This window comes from Meriones unguiculatus, chromosome 17 (assembly GCF_030254825.1).
Source record: "Meriones unguiculatus strain TT.TT164.6M chromosome 17, Bangor_MerUng_6.1, whole genome shotgun sequence".
Classification (NCBI taxonomy): domain Eukaryota; kingdom Metazoa; phylum Chordata; class Mammalia; order Rodentia; family Muridae; genus Meriones; species Meriones unguiculatus.
Window position 1 is genome coordinate 35,871,567 of NC_083364.1, and position 24,443 is coordinate 35,896,009.

Consider the following 24,443-nt stretch of genomic DNA (forward strand, 5'->3'; position numbering starts at 1 on the left):
GGGCGTCCGCCGTGCGCCCCGCCTCACTGAGGGCAGACGCGCGGGCCGCTCGGGTCCCCGCCCCTCGTGGCCGCTCAGCGTGGACGCCGGAACCACCCGCCTCGCCCGGCCTGCCCGCGACGCGCCCCGGGAACCGCCATGCGGGTTGAGGGCAAGAAGCAAGGGCGCACGCCCAGCTCGGCCGCCGCGCCTCTCAGCCCGGAAGTGACTGTCCCGCGGAGGCTCCGCGCTCCCTGAGCTCAATGGGATTGGATGCTGCGCGTGAGGTCATCACTAGGCGCCGACCAGGAACGGGAAGCGAGGTATGAGGCTGTTGCTAGTGGGTTCTGATCTCGTCTTATGTGAATTTTTCTCTTCTTCGTCTAATAATCTTGAATCGGCTTTCCTTGGCCTCTCTTCCATTTTCATTTGCTTTCTGCTCAGTCTTCAACTTTGTTCGCGACACTTTCATAATTGCTAACCAATCCCTTAGTTGGACCCATTTTCTTTACCTTTGGGCAGTTGAGGACCTCTTGTCTTGGTCAGGTTCGATCCATTTTACGTTATTTACTTTAAGCAATTGACATAGTCTTTCCCTGGCCAGTACCAAAATTGACCAGAACATCAGAGCAACCCTCGTAAATACGCAGCCAAAAACAAGTTTATGTAATCTCAAAGTGCCATTTGAATACTGTCACAGTCTTTTTGGACAAAATGTAGTGCTCTAAGTTCCATCTCATAGCAAAAATATCAAGGAAATGTGTAATTTTTAAAAATTTGTTACTCCCAAGAGGGAGAATAAAGCGGAAGTATAAAGATTTTCCTGGGAGGACAAGAAATCCAGCATTATTTAGTTATACTACATCTTCAGAATTTAAAGAGCACTTAATAAAAGAATAATAGAGGGCCGAAGTGATGGCTGAGTGGTTAATAGCACTTGCTGCACTTATAGAAGACCAAAGTTTGTTCCCAGCACCCATATGGAGGCTCAAAACTGCCTGTAACTTCGTATCAAGGAGAGCCAAACCCTCTTCTAGCTTCATGCTTGTCTGAGGTGTATATACATACAAGCCATACATACGAAGTAAAATAAAAGAACTACAATATGAACCATTGTATTATGTGAGGTCTTTTAATATGGCTTTTATATAACTCTCAAGACAGCTCTATGAAGCAATTATTATAATAGGGCCCACGACTCAATAGTCAACTCCAGTGCCATGCAATCTTTATGTAGTAAGAAATCTTTCCTGAGATCCACCTATGTGTAATCCACTTCCTGTTTTTTTACTAAAAGCAAATGAACAGCAACTACTTCCCTACTCTGGTATAATTACACACTTATGACTTGGTAATCCCTTCCTCAGGATGTCTTTCACCAAGTTAAGTAACCCAAATTCCTGTCTGTTTTGTCAGTGCTAGTGCCACAGTCTTCTAGTTGTTTTGGTTATTCAGTTTCCCCACTTCAGGACTAACTTTAGAAAATCCAGATATATGAGGAAGTGTTGACACACATATTATAGTAATGGCCATCTCTCTTCATGGTTCCTGAATGTTGAACCAAATTTTGTCTTAATGACAGTCACATTTCCTTTAAGTTTAGTAGATCTGAAAAGAAGGTAGAGAAGTATATAGAATGGTTAGATCAAAAGGCCTAGACAAGGCACCATGGCACAAAGATTCTATAGCACAAAGATTCTATAGTTCCGGTCACTTGGGAGCATCAGGTGAGAGGATCACATGAGCCATGAATTTGGGAACAAACCAGGGAAGACAGAGTCAGTCAGTTTCTGCTTCTCTATATGAGGCTTGTACATATAAATAGCAGAAATTCATAAATAAAGGTGTGGCTGAAGAAAAACATTGATAGTAGAGATCATTCATTTGTCAAATACTTTGTCCTTTATCTTGTCTCTCAAGGCAAGTCTTTGAAGTATCTAATGAGATTCTGCTCTTTCTTGTTCTCTTTCTCCCCTCTCCTTTCTTCCCTCCCTCTCATTTTTGTTTTTGTTTTTCAAGACCAGATTTCTCTGTGTAGCTCTGGCTGTCCTAGAACCTGATATGTAGAACAGGCTGGCTTTGAACTCTCAGATATCTGCCTGCCTCTGCCTCCTGAGTTCTGAAATTGAAAGACGTGCACTACCATTGCCCATCTTCATTCTTTTGTCTCCTTACCCCAGTTATTCAGATGATTTTAGTGGGATATTATCAGGATAGTTCCAAAGTAGAAAAAGATTACCTTTATCACTCTCTTGTTTTCTTGTTACAAGTGTTTCGCCTGCTTTTCATGAATCTCACCTTGTCCTTTCCCATGTCATTATGCATTCTGCCTACTCCTACCTGTGGCATTCCACCCTTCTAAAAAAATGCTCTTAACATACCCTACTTTGCTGTTATGCACTCTGTGATCTCATTAATAATTAGAGGAAATGAATCCATTATCCAATTAAAGTAATTCATAGTAGGATATGAGTAATTCCATGCTTGACCCTTTAGGCAACTACACAGGAAAAGACAAGCTTATTGGCTTGATAAATAAGTGAGAGAATATTGGCATTAACCCATTTCTACTAGGTTGTCTGGTCTAATTAGAAAATCAAGGCTTGCAAAAAAACTCATTTCTAAATTGTTTTGACTTAGCTCATATTTAAGTACCTTTTCCCCTTAGCCATCTTGTGGCAGCACTGTTTTATACCACCCCCACCCCCACCCTTTGTCACTTAAGGATCTCAATATGTAGCCCAGAGTGGCCCAGAACTAAAGATCTTCCTGCCTCAGCCTTCCAAGAGCTAGGATTGTAGGTATGTGCCTGTTTAACACTTTTGATAATGGAGACCAAGTAAACAAATAACCTTGAAAGCTCTAATTGGATCACTAATAAATATTATGCATGATGGCTGTTGATTGGCTATAGTAAAAAGCCTCACTGAATGTTTATTTTATCTAGCCAATTTTTTAGATTTATTTATCTTATATGTATGAGTAAAAACTCATATATATATATACACACACATGTGTGTATTGTGTACAGTGTGCATACCTGGTGCCTTAAGAGTTCTGAAGCACCAGATCCACTGGGACTGAAGTTATTCGTTGGTTGTGAGCTGCCATGTGGGGGTGCTGGGGACCGAAGCCAGTCCCCTGCAAGAGCACCAAGTCAAGTTCTCTTAACCACTGAGCCCCCCTCTGTGGCCTCAAATGAGTATATACATTTTTGAGGCTTTCCTAACTTTTTTTTTTAAACAACCCCATTAATAGTTTTTTATGGGGCTGGAGAGATGTCTCAGTGGTTAAGTGCTCTTCCAAAGAACCCAGATTGAGTTTCCGACACCCACATGGCAGCTCACAACTGTCTGTAACTCCAGGATACAACAACCTCACATAAACATACACACAAGCAAAACATCAATGTACACAAAATAAAAACAAATCTATTATTATTTTTAAGATTTTTATTATTTTTCTGACTGTGCAAGTGATCAGTAAATCTCCGTATAATTCATTTGGTCTGGAAACTTGATTTTCCCCCCTCTAGTGTGTAGAGCTATACTGTGCTTGGATCTGTGGGATTAATGCAATAAGATTTACTACTAGAACCATTATGGAAAAAATTATCAGAACTGTATGGTGTCTATAACAGTCCTTTTAACTACAAAATCAATTCATTGCCTAACTTCTCATACTTTAGCCAAAAGTACCTTTAAAATTGAGTTAATCCCCTCAAAAACCAACATCAAACAAACAAAACAAAGGATAAAATTAGGATGAAAACCAGCGTGTATCTGAATCTCCTGAGGATAGAAGTGTCCTAGTGAAACAGAAATACTAGACCCAGTCTTAGGTTTACCTAGAGTTTTGTAGATTTTTGTTTTTACACGTCTTTTGAGAGGAGAGGGTGGGGCCCAGTTGAATTTTGAAGCTGTTTCTAAGAAATGTTGCTTATTTTGTCTCATAGCATCAAGTTCGTGTACAAACTGACAGATTCTCTCCTTTACAGAGTTTCACAGGCTATCATGGCAGTGAAGTGGACTGGTGGACATTCTACTTCTATCCTCTGCCTGAATGCAAGTAAAGATGGGCTGGTGGCTTCAGGAGCGGAGGGTGGAGATCTTGTGGCTTGGGGTGAAGATGGGTCTCCGTTAGGACACGTGCAGTTGGAAGGGGCTGATGATGTTACCAGCGTCTTGTTTTCCCCCTCCTGTCCCACCAAGCTCTATGCCTCCCACGGAGAAATCATCAGTGTACTAGATGTCAGGTCTCTTAAAGGGTCCCTCGACTATTTTCATGTGAATGATGAAGAAATCAATTGTCTTTCACTAAATGATACTGAAAGTCTGCTGGCTTCTGCGGATGACTCTGGGGCAATCAAAATCCTGGACCTGGAAAAGAAGAAAGTTACCAGATCCCTGAAGAGACATTCTAACATCTGTTCCTCTGTGGCTTTTCGACCTCAGAGGCCTCAGAGCCTGGTGTCATGTGGTCTGGATATGCAGGTGATGTTTCTGCAAAGAGTACTTGGGTAATTTCTGAGCAGGGTTTGCCAACAAAATCAAGTATGTGTTTGGTTGGTTACCTTGGCAGTTCTGGGAATTGAAGTCAGGGCCCGTTTGTGCTACACATGTGCTCTACCACTGAGCTGTATCCTCCGCCCTTGGAATCAAATTATTGATCAGGTGTGTTCTATTCTCCACTAACATTTCTTAACTGGTTGTGAACCACTGACAGATCTGACAATATTTTATCTATTAGCATTTTGTCTTTCTTTGTCCATAGGATTCAAATACCTGATTCTAAAAATTGCTTTAAACAAAGAAGGGATAGTTTTATGTCAACTTAGCAACAAACAAACAAACAGGAGGGGAATGCTGAATATAGAGTTGATCCACACATTTTCTAGAAACTCTTAAATGGTGTAAAAGCAGCAGAGAGTTGGATCCCCTAGAACTACAGTTACAGGCAGTTGTAAGCTGCTATGTGGATGTTAAGATTCGTACCAGAATCCTCTGGAAGAGCAGTGTGCCTAACTGCTAAGCCATCCCTCTATTCCCCTATAGTTTCTTTTTAAAAGTTATTATAAATGAAACACCTCGGGGCTGGAAAGCTGGGTCAACAGCTCAGAGCACTGGCTGCTCTTTTAGAGGACCCAGGTTCAAATCCCAACACCCACATGGTAGCTCACAACTATCTGTAACTCCAAGATCTGACATGACATTCACACGTAGACATACATCCAGGCAAAACACCAATGAACATAAAGGTAAATGTGTTTTAAAAATAAATAAATGAATTCTCTGCCTCCAAACCCCATGTTTTTTCTCTATTATATGAGATATTAAAAAAATCTATGCTTGAAGTGGTGCTGCACACCTTTAATCCCAGCCCCTGGGAGGCAGAAGCAGGCAGACCTCTTGAGTTTGAGGCCAGCCAGGGCTACATAGCAAGTTCCAGGACGACAGCCAGAGCTGTGTAATAGAGAGAGCCTGTCTCAACAACAACTAACAGACAACAACAAATCAGGATCATCCATCAAGTTGGAGGGCGCGATGGTGGAGCCAGTAGATGCCCTAAGTGCTAGGACACTCCCCACACAATAAGGAGCTCTCCCTGTAATGCCTCTGTAGAATTCTATAAAGAATCATTCAATACAGAATCATCCTGGGTGTTATTGTCTTTCGAGACACGGTTTCTCTGTGTAATCCTGGCTGTTCTGGAACTAACTTTGTAGACCAGGCTGGCCTTGAGCTCAGAGATGTTCTTGCTTCTGCCTCCAAGCACTGGGATTAAAAAACTGATATCCATAATTTGGCATTTTGCCTCCAATTCTGTGTGAAGCATTTTAGGGGCGTGCGCCTGCTGGAGAACATTTTCAAACATTCTGTGAAAGGCAAGGTTAGACACTTGCTTGTTTTGATTTGCTGGTAAAATGTCACTATATTTCACTACCCATATTACCCAAATGCTATGTTTTCAGGGTTGTACAACAATACTTATCCCCCCAAAAATGATTTTACTAAGTTAAAAAAGACATGGTGATGCATGCTTATGATCCTAGAGCACTGGACAAACAGGCAGAGGCTTACCACAAAGTTCAAAGCCAGCTCAGTGAGACCTGGTTTGAAACAAACCAAGAATTTTGTTTAGCAAGTCAAATATGAAATGTTTCTAGAAAAGGATTTTGTTGTTGTTTTGTTCATTTTGGGGGGACAAAGTCTCACTGTGCAGCATTGGCTGGTCTGGACCTGGCTGTGTAGACCATGCTGACCTTGAACTCAAATCTGCCTTCCATGCCTGGTGGTGCTGGTGGCACACATTTTTAATCCCAGCGCTTAGGAGGAGAAGCAGGCAGATCTCTGAGTTTAAGGCCAACCTGGCCAGCAAGGTCCAGGACACAAAGAAACCCTGTCTTAAAAAAAAAGAAAACCAAAAGAAGACGTCCGCCTTCCTCTGCCTCCCCAGTACTGGGCATGTGCTGCCATGCTGCCTGGCTTTGTTTCTTTTTTTTTTTTTTTTTTTTTAATTTGGGGAGTGATGTTGGGGGTTGCACCCAGGGTTTTGAAGTTGGCAAATGAGTGCTTTTGCCGCTAAACTATACCCCCGGCCCAACAATTGTATTTTCATGGAGTCTGCTCAATAAAAGTTTTAGGACCTGGCTTTGTAAATTTTACCTCTGCATCTGCATTCTAGTTTTAGTCTAGTGTCAGGAGCATCCCCCTGGCATGGTGTGGTAGCTTCTGGCTGCTTGGAATGGTACAGGGACTGCATCATGTTTTTTTAGAAGCTCAGTAAGCACTGTAGTTAAACAGCATGGCTAGAACACTGTGTGACTGTGTAATTTCACCTTGTTTAAAGGTGATGCTGTGGAGTCTTCAAAAAGCCCGTCCCGTCTGGATTACAAATTTACAGGAGGATGAAACCGAGGAAACGGAAGGCCCTCAGTCCCCCGGTCAGCTCCTAAACCCCGCGCTCGCCCACTCTGTCTCTGTGGCGTCGTGTGGCAATATTTTCAGCTGCGGTGCAGAGGATGGTAAGGTGCGCATCTTCAGGGTGATGGGAGTCAAATGCGAGCGAGAATTGGGATTCAAGGGCCACGCCTCGGGGGTATCCCAGGTCTGCTTTCTGCCTGAGTCCCAGCTGCTGCTTACTGGAGGGAATGATGGGAAGATAAGGTTGTGGGATGTGAGCAGTGAAGTGGAGAAGAAGCAGAAGAGTCCTGCAAAACACACCCACAGAAAGAAAGCAAAGAGAGCAGCCTGCCCCAAGCAGGGTGGGAACTCCAGTGGCTCAGCAGCAGAGGAGGAACATGCAAGGGTTTTACCGAAGCTCGATATCGAACATGGAGAAAAAGTGAACTGGCTCTTGAGTACAAAACTGAAAGGGCACCAGAGTGTATTAGTGGCTGATCAGACGAACTGTGTGTCTGTGTATCCCTTAAATGAACTGTAGGTCCAATAAATGCACTGTAAGAACTGACATCCTTTTGGTTTTCCGTTTGTCTCCTTGCTTTCTTACTAAGACAGTCTCACACTGGTAGCCCAGGCTAGTCTGGAATTCATTACCTTGCACAGGCTGACCTCAAACTTGTAGAAATCCTCCTGTCTCAGCCTCCAACTCTGAGAGTACAAGCATGAGCCACCTCTCTGCTCTGCTGACAGAATCCAATTTTATTTTTAGGTTAAGAAAAATTCTTTAAACTATATCATATGTATAATCATATCAGTTTGAACAAAAGAAAATCATTGGATAATTTTTATATGGTAAGTGACATTAGAGTCTGAGTAAAGAAATTCCCCGAGTATTAACTGTTTACTGTTTACCAGCCATTCACTGTGCCATGTCTTTACTCAGTATTTCGTTTTTCCCCATACAGAGTTTGGGGCTTTCACTGTGTTCTTGTCTAACTTTGATTTCTTAAAATTTTCCACTGAAAATAAGAATTTTTGTTAGATTTTACAATTTAATATTTAATCCATGTTCTTGTTTAAAATTATGATTACTCTGTCCCAGAAATAGAAACGTGAATGAAGGAAAGGGGTTGGGGAGAAGGAGAAGAGTCTGGAGAAAGAAAGGTGGGAGGGCAGGGCAGGGAGGGAGGGAAGGAGTTTTTGGTTTAGTTGGTTTTTTTTTTGTTTGTTTTTTGTGGGTTTTTTGTGTGGTTTTTTTGTTTGTTTGTTTGTTTTTTGAGATAGGGTCTCTGTGTGTTTGGTCTTGGATGTCCCGTTGCTGTGCAGAAGCTAGCCTTGAACTCACAGAGATCCTCCTGCCTCTGCTCCTCCCCACTCCTAGTGTCAGATTAAAGTGTGCTCTACCACACCCAGCCAGAATTTTTTTTTAAGATTTATTTATTTATGTATATGAGCACTCTGTTTGCATGTATGCCTACATGACCTAAGAAAACATCAGAGAGACAGGGCATCAGATCCCATTACTTGCTGGTTGTGGACCACCATGTAGATGCTGGGAATTGACCTCAGCACCTGTGGATCAGCAGCTTCTTAAGCACTGAGCCATCTCTCCAGACCAGAGATATTTTTCTAATGATAACTAAAATGAAGGCTATTGATGAGGATCCAGTTATTGACTGGCTGATTGATTGAGACAGGCCTAGAATTTTTTTTAAACAGTCATACATTCAAAAACTCCTCTGGTTGTTTAGTAGACATAAGGCATAGGCTCCAGAATTAACTGTCACGCTACACAGGGGTAAGTAAACTCTTTGATAATCCCTCAAGTCTCCACTCATCAGCAGTCACAGTAGCAATACTGAGAAAACTTATCTCCCATGTCAAAGTATCTTTCATTTGAAAAAACAATTAAAAATGTGTTTTTATTTTAAGATAGCAGGTAAAATATTCAGGGCTTTAAAAATCCTAAATAAAATTGAGAATGCATAAACCAAGAGATATATGTAATTCAGCTAGAAAAAGGTTTGTTTTTTTTTTTTTTTTAATGTGTATGAGTGTTTGCCTGATGTCTGTGCACCATGTTGGCACGGTGCCTGTGGAGCCAGAGAAAGTTGATGAATCCCTTGGGATCTCCTGGGACTGGAGTTATAGATGGTTGTGAGGCACTGTGTGGGCTGGGAGTTGAACCAGGGTCTTGTTGAACAGCAGTAAGTACTCTTAACTGCTGGAGCCATCTCCAGGCCTAAAAAGGATTTTGTTATTTTTGTCATTCTTATTATTAATGTGTAAAGCCAAGGCCATCTTTGAACTTGGAATTCTCCTACCTCAGTCTTCCAAATACTAGGTTTATGGGCATGTACCCCCAGGCTCTAGACAAAAATTTGTTGTTCCTCTTGTTGACAACAGAGATTGGGTTCTATTTTTGAAACACAGTCTCATATAGTACAGGCTGGTCTTGACCTCACTATGTAAAGGATGATGCCCCTGATTTTCTTGCCTCCACTTGCTAAGTGCTGAGCTACAGGCATGGGCACATAACTAGCTCTAGAGAAAAAATTGAACCATTTCTCTGCCTGTGATAATATCTTGTCCAATGCAAAAGAACCTGCTTTAAAGCAGCCAACTCTAGACCCACACACAGGGTCTAGAGTTGGCAGCTGATTTGATTTTAGTGATACACTCTCAGCTGTCATTGCAAATTATTGCTGCTATTTAAATAGCCCTAATTTGGCTTGCATTTACTATTTAGATTTGAATCATAGTTGCTAAAGAACTATATATAAAAGACATTTTTACTTAATGTTGGGCTTGGACATATTTAAGCAACTTTATACACAATAGAAATTAGTGATCAACCCTGAACATCTAATACTTTTTTCTTTTAAAAGAATGCAGTTGGGCAGGTGGGGGGAGGAGAACATAATCCTTGGGCCAGATGTAATGGTACATGCCTTTAAAAACCATGAGATGGGGGCTGGAGAGATGGCTCAGAGGTTAAGAGCACTGGCTGCTCTTCTGGAGGTCCTGAGTTCAATTCTCAGCACCCACATGGTGGCTCACAACCATCTATAATAAGATCTGGTGCCTGCTTCTGGTCTGCAGGTGTACGTGCAGACAGGATACTGTATACATAATAAATAATTTTAAAAAAAAAACAAAAAACAAAACCATGAGACAAGTGGTTCTCTGTGAGTTCTAGGTGACCCTGGTCTACAAAATGAGTTCCACACTAGTCAAGGCTACATGGTGAGACCCAGTCTCAAGAGGGGAAAAAAAATGCAGTCCTCAGTTCCTCAAGTTATTTCATCAGATTAACTGTTTGCCCTGCAAGCCTGACAACCTGGATTCAACCCCAGGACCCAGGTAAAGGTAGAAAAGGAGCGCAATCTCTACAAAGATGGCCTCTGACCATCATGTGACCTCTCTCTCTCTCTCTCACACACACACACACTCACACACTACCACCACCACCACCACCACCATTCATACATACACACAGTCATACAATAATAACGAAATTTAAAAAGAATGCATCCTCAGCGAGTGGGTGCTCTCCAATGCCCTAACTGCAGGTGTGGAATGTGTGAACATAAGCAGTTTTGACTAATCCCTACCTGATCTGCCCTGACTGGCCCTGACCAGCCATTCTGGTGTCATTCCCAGTTCCAAGCATCATGGAGCTTCTGATACTAGCAGTCTTTCTTCCATGGGACAGAAGCTACCAGAGAGCAAGGGCAGTTTGTAGTGTGTCACTAAGGGGCTGAGCAGACATTTCTCTCTCCTTCTTTCTCTTAAATATCTTGCTATAAGACTGGCTCCTTTGCCATTAACATACACCAGCTCTTGCTCCTCCTCCCTGTTTTCACCTCATTTCAGACCTTCTGATACTGGGGGTTAAGCCTAGAGAATTACTCATGGTTAATAAGGAAACAACCACTAAACAATATTTCTAGCCTTTTTGTTACTTTTTACTGTTTTGGGACTAGGTCGTCCTAATTTGCCTGTGCTTTCTGATAGGTCTCAAAGAAACCGTGGACTCACCCGGTACCTGTGGCTCCTCCCAGCACTTCTCACCTCGCCCCCCAATCCTAAACCCCTCTTTGTCAGGGCCTGGGCTTCCACTTCCCTTTCCCCTGCTTCTCTTTGCTATATAACCTCAGCCATTTGGGGTACTAGATCTCTTGGTTCCCTAGCCCTCTTTTGGCCTCTGGCATCTTGGGCCCCTCTCTGGCCCTCTCTGCTCCCTTTCCTCTCTTACTCTTCTCCATCCCCTCTCCTCTCATGGCCAGTTTCAGTCTGCTGCTATGTTCAGTGTGGACCCTTCCAGGTGGATGCCTCTGCTGTTCTCTCTCCTCACTGTACCTAGGAACAATCAAATCCTCATTTATCACCATCCTTATTATTTTCTTTTCCCACTTGTATGAAAAATAGATTTTTTTTTCTCACAAAATATATCTTGATTGCCATCACTCGAGAGGCAGAGGCAGGTGGATCTCTGAGTTTGAGGCCAACCTGGTCTACAGAGTGAGTTCTAGGACAACCAAGGCCACACAGAGAAACTTTGTAACAAAAACAAAACAAAACACATGTACACACACACATCCTGATTAAGATTTCCCTTCACTCTACTCCACCAAGGACCTCCCCATCACCCGTCCCATTCAGATCTACTCTCTTTCTGTCTCTTATTAAAAAACAAACAGCCTTCTTTTTCTTTTTCTCTTTGAGATGTGGTTTCTCTATAGCTCTGGCTGTCCTGGAATTCATTCTGTAAACCAGGCTGGACTTTAACTTCCCCCTGCCTTTTCTAGAGTCCTGGAATTAAAAGCATGTACCACCACTGCCTAGCCAACAAATAGTCTTCTAAGAGATAATAATAAAGTAAAATACAATATGATAAAAATAATAAAATTAACACCTCAAAATAGGGCAAAACAAACAGAAGGAAAAGAGCACATGAGAAGGCACAAGATCAGAGACCCACTTGTTCACATACTCAGAAATCCCGTAAAAACAGTAAATTGGGGACTGGAAGATGGCTCAGAGGTTCTGCTCCTGTAACCCTGCCTATTTTGTCCACCAAATCCCCCATTTGCAAACCCACCTATCCCTGAGCTATAAAAGCCTTGTCTTCCTCACATCCAGTGCTGATCACTCCAACTCCATCAGGGGGAGGCAGCCAGTGCACATGAGTCCATAAATCAAGAAGCTCGCTTTAGTTCAGCCGTAATGATTCGGCTCGATGGTCTTTCTCCTCCCATCTTTGGGGTTAACATATAAAGGGAGGAGAAAAAAAATACATGAATAAACTGAAAATAATAAAATAATAATAATAAAAGGAAAAGCTGGGACATGACATTACAAGACAAGGAGCATCCAGTGAGTTCATTTTCTGTTGGCCACCTACTGCTGGGTGTGTGGCCTACCCTCCTTAAGAGTAACCCCCCTCCCCCCCAGTGAGACTCCCTTGGAGGAAACTGTTTTCATTTGCAAGTAGGTATCAACTGGAGGTTGCTTCTGGGTTAGGGATGGGGGCATGTGTCCACTTCTCTCAGCCCTAGGACCCCCAACTGGTTCAGGTCCATACAGACACTGCGAATGCTGCCCCTGTCTTTGTGAGTTCGTATGTGCCTTGATCTTGTTAATTCAGAGGGCTTTGTTTTCTTGGTGTCCTCCATCCTCTCTAGCTTTTCTTTTTTTTTTGGGGGGGGGGGGTTTATTTATTATACAGTGTTCTGCCTGCGTGTACACCTGCACACCAGAAGAGGGCACCAGATCTCATTATAGATGGTTGTGAGCCACCAAATGGTTTCTGGGAGTTGAACTCAGAACCTTTAAGGAAGAACAATCTCTGAGCCATCTCTCCAGCCCCCACCCTCACCCCCACCCCCACCCCCAGCTCTTACACTCTTTCTACCACCTCTTCTGTGGTGGGGAGAGGGAGGTATTCCCAGAGCCCTGAGGGGAGAAATTTGATGGAGACATGCCATTTAGGGCTGAGTGTCTCAAGGTCTCTCACTCTGCCTAGTGTCTGGCTGTGCGTCTCTGAAATTGTTCCCATCTGCTCTAGAAAGAAGCTTCTCAGATGATGGATGAGCAAGGCACTGATTTTTGACTATAGCAGAATGTCATTCGGATTGTGTTATTTATAGAGGGACTTTCAGACCTGCCAGTGATACAAATAATGACACAGAGACTTTTTAATATTTTAAAGCTTAGGGCTTTAGCTGGGCAGACTCCCAGCTAGCTTTCTTCCTTAATGAGACTGATCCTGGCACTACATCCTGCTGTGTGGCCAGCTCTACCCTCTGCTCCTGTTCACGTGGGTCCCTTCACGTCTGTGTTCTGCTGGTGAATCTCCCACTCTTACTTTCTTCTCCCAGAGTTCCTCTCTCCAGGAAGTGCCACAATCTACTTCCTGTCTGGACATTGGCCCTCAGCTTTATTTATTTGTTTGTTTGTTTGAGGCAGGCCTCAAACTCACAAAGCTCCGCCTGCCTCTGCCTCCTGAGTGCTGTGACTAAAGGTGCGCACCACCGCCACCTGCCTCCTCGGCTTTTTATCGCAACCAGTAGGTTTTGAAGCGGGTATTAAACTCTAGCGGCTTCTCTACCGCAGTTAGTTGCCAAATGTTCAAGACAGACTTTTTAGATTTATAAAACTTTTAAGGCACATTAACTAGGGAGATGTCAACCTTCTATGCCATTTTGCTATTTACTAGGTATAAACCCCAAGTTCCTTTCCATGATTGTTCTGTCTGGGCTGCATCCGTTTCATCAAGCCAGCCCTCATGGCCACGTGCTCACGGTCCATACTTCGCCATAACAACTTCCTTCTCTCCAGCTTCCTCTCCTTTTTCTCTCTCCTACCCTCGTGGTCCCCATCTGACCCCAAGCCCGGGAACCTACGCTCTGCCTGTTTCTCTTCTGCTGCTCGGTTTCAAGCTTCTAGCCATTTTATTAACCAGCCAACTTTAAATTGGGGAGCAAAGTTTACCCAACATCACTCGGTATACATGAGAATGTGCTCATCTGGATAGCAACCAGATCTTGGGGGCCAGTATTTAGCATTTGAATACATAGCACCAGACCAACCCCCAACACTTAGGCATAGGAGGAAGGACGAATGTTTACAAAACCTAAGACCAGAGATGAGCCATAGAAAAAACAATAACAAGGTTTAGTGCTTAGCTTTCTGCCAGTATAGCAATCAACAATTGAATATAGAGACACTCCTTCACCTAATGTACCTCAACAGTTATTGATTTTTTTTTTTTAAACCCTAGATCTCCTAGCTATCTAGTCTCAGGCTCTTGGCCCAAGCAGTGCAGGGCAAAGGTTCTATCTCATGGAGTGGGCTCTAAGTTAAATCAGATTACAGTTGGTCACTCCCACGAGCTTTGTGCCACCATTGCCCTAGCATATCCTGTAGGCAGGACACCATTGTAGATCAAAGGGTTTGTGGCTAAGTTGGTGTTTACCTTTCGGCTTTGGTAACATGCAGAGTAACTTCCTGTACCAAAAATGCTAGCATGTTGAAATGAAGACTCCTAGGTAAGCCCCAGCTTGACTTCTGCAGCTTAATGAGTTGTGTAGGTGTTGTCTTCAGCAATGCAGCCTTGCCATCAGTTTATGGAGAGAAACCTACAGTTCTGGCAATAACCTGGGTTGTTTGGATGTTCCCATGGGACCACTTTGGCCAACATCTCAATTAGATGTAACCCAATCCCAGTACTGGAAGCTTCATTTGGTGACAGGAGATATCCATCTGGGGGCCCACTGTCCCCATTATTTGGCCATTTCATTTAAATCACCTTCATATATATAACATTTTAGGAAGCTTCTACCATATATAGTTTCCTACTGTAGAGTGTAGTTTCCATACTACCCCTCAAGGGGCCCTTAATTATGGCTGGCTCTCCCCAAAGTCCCTCCATTGTCCCCTCTTCCCTTCCTCTATTTTATCTTCCCATTCTGGTTACCCCCAAACATGAGCTGTCATTTGTTTTGTTGATCTTAGCTGTAGCCGTCCTTTTTAAAACTTTATTTTGGGTGTTTAGGCCTCTACCTCTCTTCCACCAAGTGCCACCCCTAAGTAGGAGACAGGAGAAGGTTAGTGGGGAGAGGGGCCACAGACCCCTTTACTTCTCCCGGCTGTTTAGGGTCGATTTGATCTTTGGGGGCTATACCAGTCTCTGTCAACAGCGGATGCAGCCAGCACTCTCCTCCAAGCCAATGCACCTTGAAGTGTTTCTCTCCGTTTGTTTGCGCCAAACTGCCACACTATCGTCTCTGGACTCTTCAGACTGCTACTCGCCAAGACGCACCACCACACGCCACGTCACACCTTCTCTTTCTGGGCTCTCAAATTATATCCTCAGAGCCCTAGACCACCCCCTCTCCGTGCCCCAGGAGCTACCAGGTAGGCCTTTACCAGCTGGCCAAAGACACGCCCCTGCTTTAGATAACTATCAGCTGTGGACAAACTGTAGCCCAACTAAAATCCCACACTTGGGATCAAAACAAGAACATATTTACCTAACAAAACTGAGTTTACAAAGACACTAAAACTTCCATCACACTTAGACGTTCTAACAGTTATAAAATTAAATCTCAAAGTAATTTTGATTTGCATTTCCCTAATGACTAAGGATGTTGGACATTTTTGTTGTTTTAAAGAAAGAAAATCCCAAATGTTCAATTTTACCAATAAAGACTCAGGAGCCAGATGCTGGGGTGAAAGCTCAAGAGAGGCAGAGAAAGCGCCCAGCTGACCTTTTACTCAGCTGACATTTCAGAAGGAAAAAGCTCCTTCTCCTTCACATTTTAAATACCCTTCAACTCAATGTCCCTCCTTCCTGTGTTTTCATATGTCAACTGGTTGCATGCTCTGCCTTTTGACCCATAATTTGCTTTATTTAGCTCTTGTTTACAAAAAGCTTAATTAGGTTAAATGTGTGTGCTAGGGCTGAGCCACAGCACAAGAAACAGGTTTTCCCAGTACTCAATCTCAGGGTTCACAATATGATCAAATATCCTGCAATATATCTGTAAGTGTTTCTTAGCCATTTGAGTTTCCTCTTTTGAGAATTGTAGGTTTAGATCTGTACCCCATTTTTTGGTTTATTTTTTTATATCTAATTTCATGATTTCTTTATATATTTTAGATATTAGCCCTCTATTGGATGTGTAGTTGGCAAATTTTTTTTCTCTTTCTGTAGGCTGCTGCTCTGTGCGAATGATGGTGTCCTTCGCATTACAGAAGATTTACAGCTTTAGGAGGTCCCATTTATTAATGGTTGCTATGAGTGCCTATGCTAACAGTGTTCGGTGAAGAAAGTCTTTTCCTGTGCAAATGAGTTCAAAGTTATTCCCCACTTTCTTTTCTATCAGGTTAATGTATCTGGTTTTATAGTTTTATCATTTTTATCTTTGATTCATTTGAAATTGAGTTTTGTGCAGGGCAATAAATATGGATCTAGTTGGGTTTTTTTTTTTTCTACATGCAGCCATCCAATTTGACCAGTACTGTTTTTAAAGATGCACTCTTTTTTTTTTTTTCCAGTGTGTTTTTCTGGCTTCTTTGTAAAAAATCAGGTATCCATAGATGTGTGGATTTATGTCTGGGTTTTCAGTTTTGAGTCCATTGATCAACTTCAATACCATGCTATTTTTATTACTATAGCGCTGTAGTACAACTTAAAAATTGGGGATAATGATACCTCCTGCAGTTCTTGTATTCTACAGGATTGTTTTAGCTATCCTGTTGTTATAAAGAAAGAAAGAAAGAAAGAAAGAAAGAAAGAAAGAAAGAAAGAAAGGAAGGAAGGAAGGAAGGAAGGAAAAGAAAATCCCAACCGTTCTATTTTACCAATGAAGACTCAAGTGCCAGATGCTGGGTTGAAAGATGCTGCTCAGAGAGGCAGAGAAAGCACCCAGCTGACTTTCCTCCTCAGCTCATGTCCCAGATGGAAAAAGTCAAAAGCCTGCTAGCTCACCAGCAGGAGAAAGCCAGAGTCGAAGAGCTAGAGAGTTCAAGCTAAAGGCCAAGTAGCAGAAGCTAACTCTTCTCCCTCTTCTTCTCTCCACACTGTCTTAAATACTCTACAACTCTAAGTCTCTCCTACTACTTAATCCCTGTCAGCTGGTGTTTTGCTCCACCTCTGGACCTAGGGTTAACTTTATTAAATCCTGTGTATGAAAGCTCTTGGATTAAAGGTGTGTGTTAGGGCTGAACCACACCAAACAAAAGACAGCTTTTCACAGTTCACAGTCTCAGGATTGCAGGATCATTTAAATATCCTGCAACTCTACCCTGGGTTTTTTGTGTTTCCATATGAAGCTGACAATTGTTCTTTCATGATCTGTGAAGAATTTGTTGGAATTTTGATGGGGATTGCATTGAATCTGTATATAACTTTTGTCAGGATGGCCATTTTTACTATATTAATCCTATCTACTAATCTGTTACTATCTATTAACCCTATCATGATCCATAAACATGAGAGATCTTTTCATTTTCTGATATCTTCTTCAGTTTCTTTTTTCAATGTCTTTGAAAATGAGGACATGGCCACTCCTTGGTATGGTTGAGGTCATTGTGGATATGAGCGAGAACACAGCCAGAGGCATCTGAAAGGATCCAGATTGAAACAGGCCAGTAGAAGGACTGGGCCATGAGAAGAGAAAAAGCGGGAAGAATGAGAAAGGAAGAGAAGGAAAATGGTAGAGGGAGGAGGAAACACACAGGAAACAAGAAATGACATAGCCAAAATGTCTGAGTTATAGAGGGGCTGGAGAGATGGCTCACATGTAAGCACTTGTTAGCTGAGATGAACCACACACATCTTTAATCCCTTCGCTACGGAGGCAAAGTAGACAGATCCCTCTGAGTTCCAGGCCAGTGTGGTCTACATAGATAGTTCCCAGATACTCTAGGAAGACCCTGTCTTAAAAACAATAGCACTTGTTGCTCTTCCAGAGGACCAAGATTAGAGCCCTGGCACCCACATGGGCATTTACAACTATCTGTCACTCTAGTTACCCTCTTCTGGCACATGGTACACAGACTTAGGTACACACAGAACACTCCTACACAGCAAGTACATAAAAATTTTAAAATAAAAGTAGCATCCATCAAACTGTAGAGTGACATGTTTGTTTGTCCTTATATAAATCTTCGCCTATAAACAGAGTTTTTGTTGCATATGGTTGTTTATTGTTCTTTAATGGCATGGTTTGTTTTCAAAGGCAAATGTCACAGGGCACTCCAGGACACCTGTGTTCACACCATTGGTTCTTGAAACTGTATCTGGATGTTCAAGCTATTAAAAGCTTCATGTACTGAGTGACCTTCCAGGCAGGATTTAGATTGGATGTTCACATCGCTGCTGCCTGTTGCTGAGGGCAAAACAGCAGCGAGTCCGGGATCTCGACCTCTATAGGTTTTTTATCTCACTCTGTTTTCTTTCCCTTCGTTTTCCTAAAGAAGATGAACCACGAAACCACAACCCTGATATCCTTGAAGGAAGCGATGAAAAGGTGGCTCAGGGATATAGGGAGGGAATAAGCCAGAGTCTGTTATTCTCAGAAGATGGGGAGAGAAGAGTGAGGACTAGAAATAAGCAAAGAACAGCAGACATACTAATTACAACTGTGTCCGCTAAAGTGGTTTGAGACTTGCAGATTCAAAAAAATAGGTAAACCAGTAATAACAGTCTGGGGGTCGGGATTTAGCTCAGTAGTGGAATGCTTGTGTAGTTGAAAGGCCCTGGTTTTAACTCCTCCATCAGTGGAGGAGCTGAAGAGGGAGAGAGGGTGGGATTGGAACACGAGAAAGGGAGCTACAGCTGGGATACAAAATGAATAAATTGTAATAAAAAATAGAAATAAAAACAAAACATTTTTAAGGGAAAAACAGACCAAAAAAAAAAAATCTTGAGGTGCTATAACTCCATACAATTCATGCTAGATTTACAGAAATAAGTAAAAGTTGGCTTTTTCCCTCAAGGAGCTTATAGTCTACAGAAATGGTAGAACTTTTAAAAATATAGTTTAATACATGTGACCTTATCCTGGTGATGTTCCAAAAAGACTAAAGGAGTATGAAGGAGGGATAGATTTATTTTTGCCTTAGAAAATGGTTCTTCATAGAGGGATTCTGTAACTGAATCATAGCAACAAGGTGAGTTTATGAGAAAATAAATATGGGGAGGAATTTTAAAGCGAGGAAACAACATTTTGGCCTCGTATAAGATTGGGATTACATATTAGTAACCAGAATGTATGAGAAGACTTGTCATGCTTCTTGCTGAGGAGATCTGATTTGGCCCTAAAGACAGGTTGTATAAAAGGTACATTTTTATTTTTTGGGGGGACAGAATTTCTCTGCATAGCCATGACTGTCCTGGACTCACTTTGTAGATCAGGCTAGCCTCGAACTCACAGAGATCCACCTGCCTCTGCCCTCCCTGAGTGCTGGGATTACAGGTGTGTGCCATTGCACCTGGCTCAAAAAGTATGTTTTTAATCTGAGTTAAATCATCACAAGAGTACTTTAGAGAACTGTGTGAAGGATGAATTGGAGACTAGAGCAAGGGTCCGGTTAGACTGCTGTAGTCCTAGGACCAGGTGAAAGATGATGGACTGGTGTATTGAGTATGAGAAGTAGGAGATGGATTGAATAGTTACCAGTTAAGGGATGTGTTGAAGATTATCCTTAGACTTCTAGTTCAAATAATTGACTAAACTGTGAGGCTTTTAAATGAGCTAGGGAACTGTGGTAAGAAGCATTACACACAGATTTACATTTGTTAATTTAAAAAAAAGCTTAGGGTGGGCAGAAATGGCCACTGATCTCCTATGTAGAATTTACACTTTATGAAAAGTAAACTAAAACAAAAGAGGCTTGGGGTGGTAGAGGCAGGCCCTTGGAGGGCAAGGATTTTCCAGAGCGGGGATTTCAGAACACGGTGGAGGACTGGACATAGTTCAGTGGTCAATCTCTTGCCTGGAAGGTATGAGGCCCTAGGTTCAAACCCCAGCACCACCATTAAAACACACACACACACACACATACACACACACACACACACACATGCATGCACATAAAATAGTTGTGCTCATCCATGAAGTAAAAACAGATTTGGAAAGTCCTGACAGGGTAAAGAAAGCCACTTTATTATGTTCGCTGATTCAAGCACTAGTCATTTAAGTGACTTGGTCTTTTTCAAACTTAATCTTTTTATCTATAAAATAGCCAAATCGGGACTGTACAGCTATAACAAATAGACTTTCCCTCCCTAAAAAGTGACAACGGGACTGGTTGAACTGGTTAAGGCACTTGCTGCCCAGGCCTCACCACTTCAGTTCCATCCCCCAAGACCCACAGAGCAGAAGGAGAAGACCAGCTCCTCCAAGTTGTCCTCACCCGAACCCCTCCCTCCACACCCAAGAGAAGCCAATGTTCAAAAAAAGTAAAAACTATGGCTTCACTTCTTAGAGTCATGGGAAGAAACGCTTACTGATATCCTGGGATGTGCAAAGTATTGTACAATATGCAGGGACAACTAATTAGACACTTTAGATAATGTAAAGAATAAAAGCAAGGTCAGTAAAGGGCATGGCAAATGGGCACCCTGTAGGCATTTTAGCTCTACAGACCTATGTGAATTTGATGGGGGTTATAAATAACCCATCAGTGTCCTAGGTCCCCATGGCCTGAACTCACCTGTGATTCTTTAACCCCATAGAGTAGACAACAAACTCCAAGCTCTAGACACCCAGTTCAAAGAACTGGACATCATCAAGGATAATCTGACGCGGCAGTTTGAACACCATAGCAAGATTTTGGCAAGCCAAGCAGCCCAAGATGAGATGTGGACAGCAGTTCTGGTCCTCGGGTGAGCGATGGTTGAGACATGCTGGCTTTGGGGGTTTTGTGAAAGCTTCCAAGGGGCCGTTCCAAGAGTGAGCTTAGTATGATTCCCAAAGGTATCACTTAGGCTAGGGCTCCTCCACTCGGAGGAGATAAATCTGAGCATCTGTGTGTATGCCAGGCCCCTCAGTACAAACACTGTGAGCCTCTCAGCGGCTGGTCTTACTGACGGGAATGAGTAACAGAGTTCCTTCTCCGTGCCAACCTCATCCTGTGGGTGGCCTGAGAACTCAGCTATGCAGTTTGGTGCAGGCCATACTTCTGAAACACACAGCTGGCTATCTAGTGGGTTTACATGGAAGCCAACCTAATCAAATGTAACTATGTTTGTACATAAAATGTTCCATTTAAGGAGCTTTCCACACTTTTTATAGGTTCACCTCAATGGAATTGAATATTTTATACAGCTATGTCATTGAGGTCCTTATTTGCTTGCACACTCGAATGCTTCAGAAGCTTCCAGACCTGGTGAGAAGTCTTCCGACCTTAACCTCCGTCCTTAGAAGAAAAGCCAAGAATAAGCAGGTTAGAATTGTGTGGGAATCTGTCCTGGAGGAGTATGGGCTGCAAGAGAGAGACGTCACAGCCCTCTGTACCTTCTTCATTGCACACGGCAACAAGGCGGAGCACTATTCTGCTAATGTAAGACGGATGTACATAAAAGATGTTACGTTCATGATCACCAACATGGTAAAGAACCAGGCTCTGCAGGATGGCTTGCTGAGAGCTGTTCAGATCGTAGAGAAGGGGAAAGCAGCCAGCATCCCTGAAACCACAAGGGCACCGCTAAACGAGCTGATGCCACCAGTCAAAGACTAGCCTGTTAGTCGCTGACTCAGCAATCTACTTTCAGCCATTTGTGATGCAAAAACAAAAAAATGCATAATTTAATTTCTGTAGGTTTATTTTATAGTAAAAGTGGGCGGAACATTAAAGAAACTGACAAATTGATACAATGAATATTGTGTATGTAGCCATGTTAAAACAAAAGCAAACTCTTTCATAATTAAATAGAGTCTAGGAGTGTAGCCTAGAGTACATGCTTTGTACGTATGAGGCCCTGGGTTCAACCCCCAATGCCACCAAATAAATAATAAAAAGATTCATATGGAATTACTCAGATTTGATGTTATTTTGTTTAAATATTTACAATGACAAGTAAAAAAAGGTACAAAACCTATTATATATACATAACTTTTCTTTTTGTTTCAAGACATAGTTTCTCTGTGGAGCCTTGGCTGTCCTGGAACTCATTATGTAGACTTGGATGGCCCGGAACTTGGATATTGCCTGTCTCTGCTCCTGAGTCCTGGGATTAAAGGTATTCACAATGGCTGCCCAACATGTCTATAATATTTTTAAAAGATCCTGTATATAAGTTTAGATATCTACACTTCTGTAGTGATATTGTTTTAAGGGGGAAACTAAGAGTCTAAGAGTCAAAGGGAAAGAAATTCTTTTCACTGCATAGTGGAACTTGTCTATAGGCATGACACGATATCACTGTCTCACATCAGAGAAGCTGTGATCTGCCAAATGGTCATGAGATCAGGCCTGCTGTCATTTCCTCATTGAAGAGAAAGAGAAATGTCCCTTTCTCCCTGAGACTCCAGCCTCAGCCACCAGCTGGACATAATCTTGCTCTAGCCATATCTGATCTTAGGGGATTTAGAGTATACAGAAGGTGGACATTTGCTTGAGTTTGGGGATACGGTGATGCAGCTTTTGTGGGTCATTCCCATGCTGAGGTGGGGATTTCAGGCGTACGGTTTGCCTTTGAGTCATCCCTGCCACTAATAGTAATGCCACACTTGTGTTCCTCTAAGACTAATGGACTTGTTGGTTCACCAAGCTGGACAGGGATGGACTCTCTTCTTTGGTTTGTCTTTGCCCCATTTGGGGGAAATAGACATTTCTTTATGTTTCCCTAGGAAGGGCCAGACTGTTTATTTTGAATTTTGAATGCCTATTTAAAGGAAATTAATCAATTAAAAATATAACATATAGGGGTGGCTCAGTGGCTAAGAGCATGTATTGTTTTAGAGGACCAGAGTTCCATTCCCAGCACCCATGTCCAGCGTCTCCTCACCACCACAGCTCCAGAACAGACATGGCCTTGATGCTTTTTTGCCAAGCTTGTGGGCCTTAAGTCTTTAGACAGAAGACTGCAGGCATCAGGGGACTGTCCCATAAAAGAAGTTTAATGTCAAGATGTCACAGGTATAAGGATTTTCTGAACCAAACTTTTTTTAAAAATTTATTTAATTTTATTTTATGGACATTGGTGTGAGGGTGTCAGACACTTGGAACTGGAGTTACAGACAGTTATGAGCTGCCATAAGGGTGCTGGGAATTGAACCCCAGTCGTTTGGAAGAGCAAGCAGTACTCTTAACCTCTGAGCCATCTCTCCAGTCCCACTTTTTAAAAAATTTTTTATTAATTACACTTTATTCACTTTGTATCCCCCCTGTGGTTCCCTCCCTCCTCCTGTCCCAATCCCTCCCTTCCTCCACCCTCTGCATGCATGCCCCTCCCCAAGTACACTGATAGGGGAAGTCTTCTTCTGTGGCCTGGTAATGCTGCTTCCCCCTCAGGGAGAGGTAATTAAAGAGCAGTCCAATCAGTTCATGTCAGAGGCAGTCCCTGTTCCTATTACAGTGGAACCCACTTGGGATACTAAACTGCCATGGACTACGTCTGTGCAGGGGTCTTAGGTTATCTCCATGCATAGTCCTTTTTTTTTTTTTAAAGATTTATTTATTATGTATACAATGTTCTGTATGCCAGAAGAGGGCACCAGATCTTATTATAGATGGCTGTGAGCCACCATGTGGTTGCTGGGAATTGAACTCAGGACTCAGTGCTCTTAACCTCTGAGCCATCTCTCCAGCCCCTGGCCCAAACTTTGAACTTTCTGGTGAGTACAGCTTACTTACAGATTTACAGGGAAGTGGAACCTAGGATTTGTTAGACCTGGACCTCTGTGTTGCCCAAATTGGACTCAAACTCCAGATCCTCCTGCTTCTGCCTCTGCCTTTGCTACCAAAGCCAACAAAAATGCTGGGATTACAAGACATGTGTGACCATGCCTATCTCAGAGATCCTTTTTTTAAAATTTTTATTTTAAAAATCGAGGTCTCTTTAATTATTACTGGAACTCACTATATAAACTAGGCTGGCTTCTAACTCACAGAAATCCTCCTGCCTCTGCCTCCAAAGTGTTGGGATCAAAAGTATGCATCACTACGCCAAGCCATAGGTACTTTTCTATTAAATAAAATTAGGCTGTTGATGATCCAGTTATCGACTGGCTGACGGATTGCGGCAGGATCTCCTATAGCCCAGACTGGCCTGGAACCGGGTATGTGGCAATGGCTTTGTTTGTTTGTTTATGTTTTTCAAGACAGGGCTTCTCTGTGTAGCCATGACTGTGCTGGAACTCACTCAGTAGACCAACCAGCCTGGCCTCAGCGTACAAGGGGCTGGGATTAAAGGCGTGGCCAAAAAGGCTAGTTTATAATAATCCTTCTGGGGCTGCTTCCCAAAGACTAGGATTACAGGCGAATGTCTCTTTGTTGAGCTCTTCTGATTCATCATACCAAACCCCAATAGGCATTTACTCATGC

At 42.6% G+C, this 24,443-nt stretch overlaps 2 protein-coding genes across 5 annotated transcripts; both read left to right on the plus strand.

Annotated features, from left to right (window-relative positions):
- The first annotated feature begins 169 nt into the window (after positions 1-169).
- Wdr53 (WD repeat domain 53) lies at positions 170-7,449 on the plus strand. 4 transcript variants are annotated; one of them, XM_021635315.2, is made up of 4 exons: positions 176-302; positions 3,977-4,047; positions 4,313-4,472; positions 6,829-7,449. In XM_021635315.2, exons 1-4 carry the CDS (start codon positions 243-245, stop codon positions 7,420-7,422), a joined length of 885 nt encoding a protein of 294 aa, XP_021490990.2. In that variant the 5' UTR covers positions 176-242; the 3' UTR covers positions 7,423-7,449. The 4 variants fall into 4 exon arrangements, with proteins under 4 accessions (XP_021490988.2, XP_060226197.1, XP_021490990.2 ...); XM_021635313.2 differs by having other exon boundaries at positions 170-302; positions 3,977-4,472; XM_060370214.1 differs by lacking the exon at positions 4,313-4,472 and having other exon boundaries at positions 170-302; positions 3,977-4,043.
- A 10,922-nt stretch (positions 7,450-18,371) lies between these two features.
- Smco1 (single-pass membrane protein with coiled-coil domains 1) lies at positions 18,372-21,635 on the plus strand. Its single transcript, XM_021635320.2, has 3 exons — positions 18,372-18,421; positions 20,632-20,781; positions 21,191-21,635. Exons 1-3 carry the CDS (start codon positions 18,372-18,374, stop codon positions 21,633-21,635), a joined length of 645 nt encoding a protein of 214 aa, XP_021490995.1.
- The last annotated feature ends 2,808 nt before the right edge of the window (positions 21,636-24,443 follow it).

Coding starts and splice junctions, on each gene's coding strand:
- Wdr53 (XM_021635313.2), top strand. CDS start 253: ATGCTGCGCGTGAGGTCATCACTAGGCGCCGACCAGGAACGGGAAGCG. Junction 303..3,976: donor GACCAGGAACGGGAAGCGAG/GTATGAGGCTGT, acceptor TCTCCTTTACAG/AGTTTCACAGGCTATCATGG. Junction 4,473..6,828: donor CATGTGGTCTGGATATGCAG/GTGATGTTTCTG, acceptor CCTTGTTTAAAG/GTGATGCTGTGGAGTCTTCA.
- Smco1 (XM_021635320.2), top strand. CDS start 18,372: ATGAACCACGAAACCACAACCCTGATATCCTTGAAGGAAGCGATGAAA. Junction 18,422..20,631: donor TTGAAGGAAGCGATGAAAAG/GTGGCTCAGGGA, acceptor TTAACCCCATAG/AGTAGACAACAAACTCCAAG. Junction 20,782..21,190: donor ACAGCAGTTCTGGTCCTCGG/GTGAGCGATGGT, acceptor CACTTTTTATAG/GTTCACCTCAATGGAATTGA.